This window comes from Telmatherina bonti (assembly GCF_933228915.1).
Source record: "Telmatherina bonti genome assembly, chromosome: 4".
Classification (NCBI taxonomy): Eukaryota; Metazoa; Chordata; class Actinopteri; order Atheriniformes; family Telmatherinidae; genus Telmatherina; species Telmatherina bonti.
In genome coordinates, this window is record NC_136622.1 from 35,273,940 (window position 1) to 35,283,807 (window position 9,868).

Consider the following 9,868-nt stretch of genomic DNA (forward strand, 5'->3'; position numbering starts at 1 on the left):
AAGTATGTGGACATTCATTAGGAATCTAGTCTTTATCCCAACAGAGCTGGTCTTTATGTCCTAATAATCAATAAGTTATTCCCCATTGCAGGATCACCTACAATTGTTTAAGTGTCATTTTATTTAATCTTTAATCAAACAAAATTATGCAAATTCTGTAAAACTTAGCAGTTGAAATGACAAGTGTGGTAATCAAGTAATTTCTGATATTTTGATTGTGTGTAAATACACTTAAGATGCACGTTCCAGTTCCAACTCCTTTTCTCTTAATTCTGGCTCCATGCTGAAATGAAGCATCGCTGTTGCTGCACATCCATGATGAGAATCTCGTCTTCCTGACCTGATTAAGTTGATCAGTCTATATTCTACATTTTAAAACAACACTTTGTACATAAAGAATAAACAACCTTCATCTAAAAGAGCAACAGAATTAAACTGAAAAACTCAGTGACAAGGAAATACTGTTTATTGTTTGTACAAAACATGATTTAAGAAAACGGCGTTTGGCTGAGTACAACACATCAGGAGAAGCCCGGAGGTCATCGAGGACTTGGCCCAGTGTTTTACGCAGGTCGGCACTGATTGCTGAGGCACAAGGTCAGAGGTCAGACAAGCACCACCGTTACCTTAGAAACCATTGTTGGTTTGTGCTCCGACGTTTTAATGCTGCAGGAAGTCGGACAAACTGAACCAGAAGAAACTTGTTTTAAAAAGCGGTATCATTGTTACGTTTAGATGATGCTTGTTTCTGGATCCCAGAGGGTGTGTGTGTGTGTGTGTGTGTGTGTGTGTGTGTGTGTGTGTGTGAGAGAAAATGACCAACATAAAACCAGACATTGTCCTCTAACACAATAAAGCACTTTACAACTATCATTCCACCAGACTGAAGTCTACAAACTACTCAAAGTTTCATGAAAAGAAGAAACCAGATGATTGTTGGACAGATCGTCCTGCGGCTGCAGAGGGAGGCGCGAACAAGGAGGCACAGATTCTCCCGCACTGACGGGTCTCACAGAGGAGGGGGATAAAACATGCCATGTCTGGAACTGAAGTCCAATCGGCTCCAAATCCAGAGATAAATCGGTCAAATCACCTCCACCAATCAGATCTCAGCGGACGACGGCGCTGAACAGTTTGGTATTTTATCACACCGATATGTTGAAATGAACTTAAATCATAAATATCCATAAATATGAGGAGGAGGTGAGGCTGTTGGTCTAACGGGGAGGAGGAGCAGGAAAAATGCCAGCAGATTAGACGTGTAGTATTTGTAGTTTTACAGGTTTAATTCCACAAAACATTTTGATTAAATCTGTTTCTGGAGAAAATGAACTTTAATCATCCATCTTTTTTTGTTCTAGCTTTGCTAATACATCGTCTGCAGCTACGAGTAGGAATCACATTTTACCTTCAGAGTGGGTTTTAAGTCGACATCTTTTGTTTTTCCTGCCACAAGAAACCAAAAAGGCACAAAAAACCTTCAATCAAACAGAAACTGGGATGGAAACTTATTCAGCTTTGACCTGAACAGAGAAAAACTCTGATTAAATCTGTTTGTTGCGATGTAGAGAAAAGAAAAAGCAACAGAATTTCCAGACGGTGACGAGTTGCTTTCTTATTGATCCCACATTCAGGAAAAGAAGCAGGAGCTTCGGGAACATTGGAGTAAATCATCAGCGACCAATCAGAGCTAAGCACCGAGGCTGGAAGGAAGATTTCTGCTACTTTTCCAGCTGTTCAGGTCTCACAAGGTCTGCAGCAGGTCTGAGCTCACAGTGTTCATCATGGAGCTGGTCGGGGCCAACTCCAGGGAAACTGGTTTAAAACAAACAACTTACAAGAGATCCCCCCAAAACACACACAAACACACAAATCACTGCTCATCAGTAACTAGTTTTAGCACTTTAACTGGGCGTGGGCATGTTAGTCGTCTCTTCATCACAGTCTCCCAGAATAAGCCACTTGCTCCTGGAATTGCAGATTTAAAAAGTCTGAAATGTGGGGAGGAAAGAGGAAATGTGAGACGTGGAGACGAACGCCTTCAGCTGCAGGGAGAACTACTCTGAGACGCCTAGAAACAGATTCTATAAGAGGACATTTGTAAGCAGACGAAACAACGCTGAGAAGACGCGGCAGAAGCACTTCACACCACATGGAGTTGGCGTCTTTGGTGGCGGCGATTGGTCACGTGTAGGAAGGCCGAAAGACCCGACTGCTGCCCCGAAAGCTGAGCCCTTTAGAGACCACTTCCCTCTTTTTTTTATTGTTTGTGGGAAATTCTTCAGAAACACGTGGCGACAACTAACAGCTGATAAAACTTGTTAACAAAGAGACAGAAAAACGCTCCTTGTTTCAACATGACGCGGACCTCCTGGGGGTTGTTCCGGATGAGTGACAGGAAGGCACGAGAGGAGTTACGGCGCCGGAAAGCAGAGAACTAAACTATCCGGGTTGATCCGGAACAGCGTGGCGAGCGGACAGCCGGGTCTTCCCAAGTTCAAGTTACATCTGTCTCTAACCGACTCTAAACAACACGGCGCTTCTCTCATTACAAAAAGGTTTTTACTGCATCGTCTGCTTCTGGGAGGGGCAAGAGATAGGATGGTGGGGGGGGGAGGCAGTGACCGAGCAGTTGTTGATTATCATGGAGGATACGGTGGGGGGGGGGGGGGGGGGGGGAAACCGATCAGACGGTCCTGACTCGATGAAAGACTTTGAGGAGGGTTGGAGACCAGCGGCATGTAAACGAGGTTGCAGTGTTGGATTAAAACTCTTCCTGCTCCTCAGCATCTGGTATGACAAACCCCTCCTGCAGAGAAAGAGGGGCGAGAGGGGGAGAGAAGTTATAAAACCATCAGCAGGTCTGAAACTTTTCATCTCAACCTGTTTGACTCCTGTATGAAGACCCCGAACGTCGGTTCTGTCCTCCAACACGGACATGAAGACTTTGCTGATGAAAAGTTCTGAATCTTCATCATGAAAACGAAGGAAAAGTTTCTAAATTGATCTTTTTAAATCATGTTGACAATTGAAAAGCTGAATATTTCCTTCCTGTGTCGTCATCAGATGGAACCAATGAGCTGAAGCAACGTCTGTCGTGTAACAACATGCTGAAAACAAAGCTGTTCTGTGTGCAGAGATCAGCTGACCACATGGAAACGCTGATCCAGTTCACTTCATGTCCGCTACGTTTGTTCTGCTCGTGCTGCTGATCGGACCGCTGCTGAGGAGCAGCCAGCTGGGTCTGAGCTGACTTCTGCTGACGTGTGGATGTTCTGCAGGTCAACAGACTCTGATGTAGTTATACCGAGACGATATAGATCCTGTAAGTTTGATTTATCTAATCCGTCCGTTCCCCTGATTCCAGATTCCTCTCTCAATAAATTCAGAGGAAGTCAGAGCTGGATAAATGCTGCTGAGGGGAGATAATTCCTCCCCCTTCTGGGGGGAGAAACTAAATAAAATAATTTCTTCTAAAACTTTGAATAAATACTAAATTTGAGTTTGTTTCTCATTAACATGAAAACGGTTTCGTATCAACCGAACTCACGTCTGTGGCGTAGAGGATGTCGACGATCCTCTGCAGCGTGGGGTCGCCTTCGCCTTCCTTCTCCTGACAGATCAGCTCGATGTTCCTCAGCTTCCCGAAGTAAAAGTCTCTCTCCTTCTCCATGTCCTGGATGGTGGACTTCAGGATCTCCAGCTGCAGATGAAGGACAGCATTTTAGCCGCTGAGCCACACAGTCTCGTATTTCCACTAACCAGACTGGTTTTCTGACCTCATTCAGGAGCTCCGCCCTCTCCTCTTCGCCACCTCCCATCCCGGGCTTTCTGGCGCTTACAGGAGCCAGCTTGGGCGCTACCTTCGCTACAGGAGGCCTCTGAGGAGCTACAGGAAGCAAGGAATCGGCAGATGAAACTTTCCCAACCTGTCTACGCCCCATTGTTGGTTCCACGCTGTCGGCAGTTCTCACCTTGACTGAGGGCTTTTTTAGGGGGCTTGTTGAGCGCTGAGGGGGCGGGGTTTGGTATGGCGTCCTGGCCCTGTCTCGCCTCCACTGGGTCGTACTCCTTCCCATCGTAGTTGGCGTCAAAGAACTTCTTAAACCACTGGACGAATTCAAAGTTGTCCTGGAACTTCCCCTTAACCAGTTTGTCTACTGGGATGATCTGCAGCGAGAAGAGACAACCAGTTAGACCCAGATCTCTGGTCGGACACCCGGGCGTCTGGTCGGACAACCAGAGGCAAGTTGTTGCCGCTAAATTCATAAACATGTGGTGCACAAAAGAGAGAAGTTAACACACACACACACACACCCGATAAGTTCAAGAAGCCAATTTTGACCAGAACCACAGAAACACGACAAACAACTGAAGCGTTCTGCGGTCCACGTCTCCACAGCCCCCACCTCTCCACACTGTGGCTGCTAAATGTAAAGGTGTGCACGTGTGTGTGAGATGCAGTTTGACATCCTGGTATAGGAAGAAGCTTCAGGTTCAGATAAACACAACGCTACTCCAGAAATCAGATATGAAATAAAAAATAAAAGTTTATTTAAAAGAAAAACATGAACAAAAATATTAAAAGAAAAGTTTGATGTTTTTAGGTGGAGCGGTGACATATTGTTGCACGTCGATATGATGTATAAGTTGGTTATTAGGTGATGTAATCCCATTGAGGTGCTGCTGACGTTCATGCCGGGACGTCCGTACGCGGCTGTGATAAACGAAGCAGCTAAACTTTAACAAGTTTTTATTTTCTGTTTGTGGAGCTCGAGCAACATCCACAGCTAGCTTGTTGTTTTCACGTGGTACGGGGAGCAGGAAGGATCATAACAGGGTGCACTCATAAATAATGTTTTTATTTTATTGATTTATTTCTCATTTTTTGTGAAATTTATGTAAAAGTGTATGTTTGACCAGATAAGCGGCAGAAGATGGATGTTTGAGGAGACTGATGCTTAACCGACTAGTGGTGATGGAGAGGGTTTAAATCAGCTCAAACTTCATCCCTCTCCCTTTGAGACACGTTGGGTTCATGTTATCATTCATTGTTTTGCATTTAGTCCATTTTTCTGTTTACTTTGTGTGTGAGTTGCACATGTCTGAACTAAAGCTTTCATTTGTTTATTATGTTCATTTATAATAAGTTTAAAATAAATCAGGTTTTCTGGACTCTCCAGGCATCTGCAAAGCAACAAAGTAAAACTGAATTTATCAGTAAATCTGAATTTATTATAACTTTTTATGGTTTTCAGCCATGTGAGAGACTACTGTAAATTAGGCTTTTCCTTTGAAGGGAGGCGGCCAACGGACAGGAAGGCGACTGTACGGGTTTCACCTGCAGCTGCAGATTCCCAGCAGCTGGGTTGATCCTTTATGGTCATAAAGGCTAATATGGTTAACTCCATATTAGCCTCAAATCAAGACGGTTCGTTATCTGTTGTGTCCGTTTTTGTTCAAATCACAAATGAAAAAAGATTTCAATCGTCTGATTTTTTTTTTTGTTTTGTTCTGGACACAAAAACAGGGAAAACAAGTTTTTATCGTTTCATTTTTTTGCTTTAAAAGAAAGAACCGGTGAAAGTTGATCCGTCTGAAGGTAGAAATTAGAACTCACTTTGTCAACGCCCATCTTTTTGAAGCCGACCTGCAGAAGCTTGAAGTTATGGATGTATTCGTGCTCCAGTTTGGCACCGAATTTGACTTTCTTCAGAGGCACAGAGTTGGGGAACAGCATGTCCATGAACTGGCAGTAGGCAGCACCTGGAACGAACCCACAAAGACCAAACAGAAAAGTCACCACAAGCTGAACCTCTGGATTATTATCAACATGTTTAGCATCATGATGTCAAACTAAATGACTGATAGCACCAAGAAAAAACACGTTATATGTCTTCCTTACCTGTACACAACATTTCTATTTTGGTGAGGTTCATCTGTAGCGACTCATTGATCCACACCAGCATGTCGTGACGACTTAAATTGTCACTGGTCACTGAGGTTGCGTAAACATTCACGGCCATCGTCGCTTACCTGCTGGCAGACGGGGGAAAGCAAAAACTTACCAGCGTGTAGGTTTAAAAGTAGGGTGGCGACGATATGCTTCTGTCCCGATTCAATTCAATTCTGATTTTTTGGGTTAAATTGCAATTTGAATAATTCTTTGACATTGCTGATTCTTGAAGATATAGTATGTATGTATATATACTTTATTTATCCCCGAGGGGAAAGTCAAGGTTCAAGGTTCAAAGATTAAAATCTGTGTTCTCCCTCAAAGCAACCTTTAATCAATAAAGTATCCATTTTAGTGTCAGTGTAAATAATCCTCTTATATAAATTGTTATTTCTCCCTCCTCTGTGGTTTTGAAATGGTTCTAGTTTGGATGGGAGCAACATGCTCGCCTTCACCAACTTGGACGCAAATGCTGCAGACACGCCAATACATTTGGGTCCTATGAAAGACAATGGCATAGACCCCAACACTTAATTGCAAACTTTAGATTTTTGTGTTTGCTTCAAGCTGGTTTAAAAAAAAAAAAAGCTTTTCATGGGAATAATAAAGATGTAGGGCTGTTTAACCCTTTGTGGGGCAAGTGACCATTTTTGATCACTTTGTTTCCTTTCATATTCAGCGTGAAACTTTTTGGTGGTCTTGGTGGTCTTGGTTCATACCAGGAGGACAATTTTAGGTTAAATTTCTAATTTGAAGGTATTTTATTGAGTGTCCTATAAAGGCTTAAATCACAGTGCATATTAAGTGCATACATAATAACTAGGTTATATTAATTTAAAAGGTTTATCAGTTTATATCACTGCTATATTTTATTACAACCTTTGAAGAAAGTATTTATTGTTTTTAATGAAGGTTTAATGATTTTTTTTTATATAGTTTGTACATCCTTTTAGGCCCCTATCAAGTCTAATCTTCCCAACTTTCCCCCCATATGACGGCTGTGGATGCAGTTTGCCAAATCTTATTCAGTTTGCGATTTTATTCACACTGCCAGACTTTTAAACAGCCGATATGATCCCCTTTTAATCATATTAGGTCAGAATGCAACTGATAAACTGTTAACCAGAACCGTTAGTCCGCGTTTGGCCCCGGTCTGTCACCGGCTGACCGAGCGGCGTCCCCGCCCGGCTGACCAAACCCTTTCCCCGCCCTATACTCCCCCTGAGCACCGCCTAGCTGGCTTCGGCCCGCATGAAACGGGAACGAGTCAGAAATATATGATCCACAATAAATCAGCCTCGTTCAGATGTAAGTATAAAAGTAAAATGTCGAGGTTTTAAGCGGGTTAACCGGTAATAAAAACAACGGCATCCTCGTTGCTAACGTCTTAGCTGGCCGCTGTCTCGTGCGCACGTTCACAACATCGTGCGACTTTTTCCAACCTACCTTGGATGTATTAGCTGTTGGACACGGCGGTTTTATTTCAGACTTTCTTCCGTCTCCTGGATAAGCTTGTTTGTGTTTGTTTTACCGATGTTTTAACTTCTGCTTTTCCTTTTCTTCTCGGCAGTTCCCGTTCACTGTACCGGTAGCGGAAGAGACCGTCTTCTTCTACCTGTTAGAGGATGAGCTGGTAACTTAGCAACTAGCTGGAAGGTGCACTGCCGCCACCTTCAGGACAGGATGGTACAGAATTTAATTTAATTTAATTTAATTTTTTAAAATTTAATATAATTCTGCCATTCCTTTCTGGTTTAATACAAATTAATAGTTTTTTTTGTTTGTTTTGTCTCATCATTTTTTCATTTCTTTCAACTCCTACATGTGCAAGATTTTCCACAGTTTACATTTACAATTCCTAACAACTACATGCTACTAAAATGCTGAAATAATTGAGATTATACCACATTTTGACAATAATTTAGCTAAGTTAACAGACAAGACCTCTTTATTTTTCAAAAATAATAAAAATGTGAAAATGTAACTTGCCTGACATCTATATATTATTTCATATGCACTGCTCTATTATTATCTTTTACTTTCTCACAGAAATGTAAGTCTGCTTTTTAAATACATTATGGTTTTTTTCCCTGTCTGTAAAGCGTCTTGCGATGGCATTGCCGTGTTTTGACGCCATATAAATAAAGTTAAATTGAATTGAATTAAATTTCATATTTTACTTTTATAGCTTAATTATTAACTTAATGTAGGGAATTAATCACATAGTTCTTATCCAAGAAAACAGTCTGCACAGAGGATACTAAGTTATAACATTGAGATAAACATCTCAAAACAAAATGGGGACAATTAAAGCATTTGTTAAAATCATTTCATTCATTGCTTCTGACAAGAATCTTGGAAAAACAAATAGGAGACTAATTCCATAACTCAGGCAATTAAGGTCTTTAACACATTTCAGCATCTTTTACCTAAGAGTTATGTGCAAAAATATTTTATTACCATCACAAAGAAAAAAAACAAACTAGTCTAATCAACGACAATATCAAGTTGTAGTTTACACATAAAGTGAAAAAAAAAAAAAAACACTGAAACATCTTGTCAGCTGCAGGAAAGGTTTACAAAAACATGATTCAGGTAGTCTAAATAAAAACTAAAAACCGGCAATAATAACAAAATAAACTTCGACTATAAACCCTGAGTTGTCATTAATATACTAATAATAACCCCGGAACCTCTTCTGCGCATACAGGGTCAGAATTAATCCCCCCGTTTTCTGGAACGACACATTTTCCTGTAATGTGAGGAAAAAAACATTCAGACTTGTCACAGCGGGAAAAACATTCCCAAAGTTTCTGTTCCATTTGAGAATGTCCCAGATATTCATTCCTGAAAGTCTGGAAGCTCACCAATGTATTTGCAACAGACATTTACGCTGAGATCTTCAATGCATGCTGGGAAAACTGCTGTTTCATACCCTCACAGATAATCTGAATATTTGATAGTCAACACCATTTTTATGTACACTTCACAGAACATCGTCCCTGAAAACACAACAATAATCCATAAACATCTGCCTCCATTTGCAAAAAATCTACTGGAATATCCAAAAACATGAAGACAAACAATAAAATGAAAACAGTTCATTAGAAATATTGCTAAAAACAATTTAAAGAAAAAACAGAAATGTTAAAATAATTAAAAACTTCAGTTTCAGATTAACTTTTCTTTGTTTCCTCATAAAAAAGCATCATGATGTAAATGTGCCAGTAAAGCAGCAGAAAAACTTCCAGTTTATCATCATCAACATTATGTAAATACAAATATCTGAACATTTCTCTCTTTTACACATCGACTTTACATGATTTTATCTCTTCATTTAAAAACGATTTAATCCAATCATATCACCGCCCAGCTTTCCCACCCAGGAAATCCCACAATATATCTGACATAGAAACCAATAAATCAACGGAAAGCTTCCCCTCCCAGCTTTCCGATTAGACTGGAATTACGTCAGTGGCGTGACTGGTCGGTGAATTCTCGTCATTAGAATCATGCGTGCCACTTTCTGTCGCCGGCGATACGACTGGATTATATTAAAATATAAACATGTCAGATATAGAAGCACACACAAACATTTAGAGGTAAAACTGACTGAATCTGACATGACAGATGCAGCGAAGTCACAAACATGTCATCTGCAACACTCAGCAGTCAGATAAATGTGGAAAAGGTTAATTTCCATCACTGAGCCCTGACCAAAGACAGACAAGGTTTGTTGTGCTGCTGGAGCGCGGCATCCCGGCTGCCTGCAAGCCTTTGGGACAACAAACGGAGCCACCATGAGATTAAAATGCAGCAAATGGAAGATTCAGGAAGACATGATCAGGACGGAAACTGCAGAAAACTCAGGAGAGGACTTACAGGTGAAGGTTGCTGCGTTATTCTAGAAAA

At 41.2% G+C, this 9,868-nt stretch overlaps 1 protein-coding gene across 1 annotated transcript; it reads right to left on the bottom strand.

The window, feature by feature from the left end:
• Positions 1-478: 478 nt before the first annotated feature.
• LOC306755332 (microtubule-associated protein RP/EB family member 1-like) lies at positions 479-7,548 on the bottom strand. The gene is made up of 7 exons (XM_079239689.1): positions 7,403-7,548; positions 5,906-6,036; positions 5,621-5,766; positions 3,975-4,170; positions 3,780-3,889; positions 3,551-3,703; positions 479-2,809 (listed from the first exon to the last, which is right to left on the bottom strand). Exons 2-7 carry the CDS (start codon positions 6,024-6,026, stop codon positions 2,765-2,767), a joined length of 771 nt encoding a protein of 256 aa, XP_079095815.1. The 5' UTR covers positions 6,027-6,036; positions 7,403-7,548; the 3' UTR covers positions 479-2,764.
• Positions 7,549-9,868: the final 2,320 nt, after the last annotated feature.

Coding starts and splice junctions, on each gene's coding strand:
- LOC306755332 (XM_079239689.1), bottom strand. CDS start 6,026: ATGGCCGTGAATGTTTACGCAACCTCAGTGACCAGTGACAATTTAAGT. Junction 4,171..5,620: donor AAAAGATGGGCGTTGACAAA/GTGAGTTCTAAT, acceptor TTCTCGCTGCAG/ATCATCCCAGTAGACAAACT. Junction 2,810..3,550: donor ACATCCTCTACGCCACAGAC/GTGAGTTCGGTT, acceptor CTTTCTCTGCAG/GAGGGGTTTGTCATACCAGA.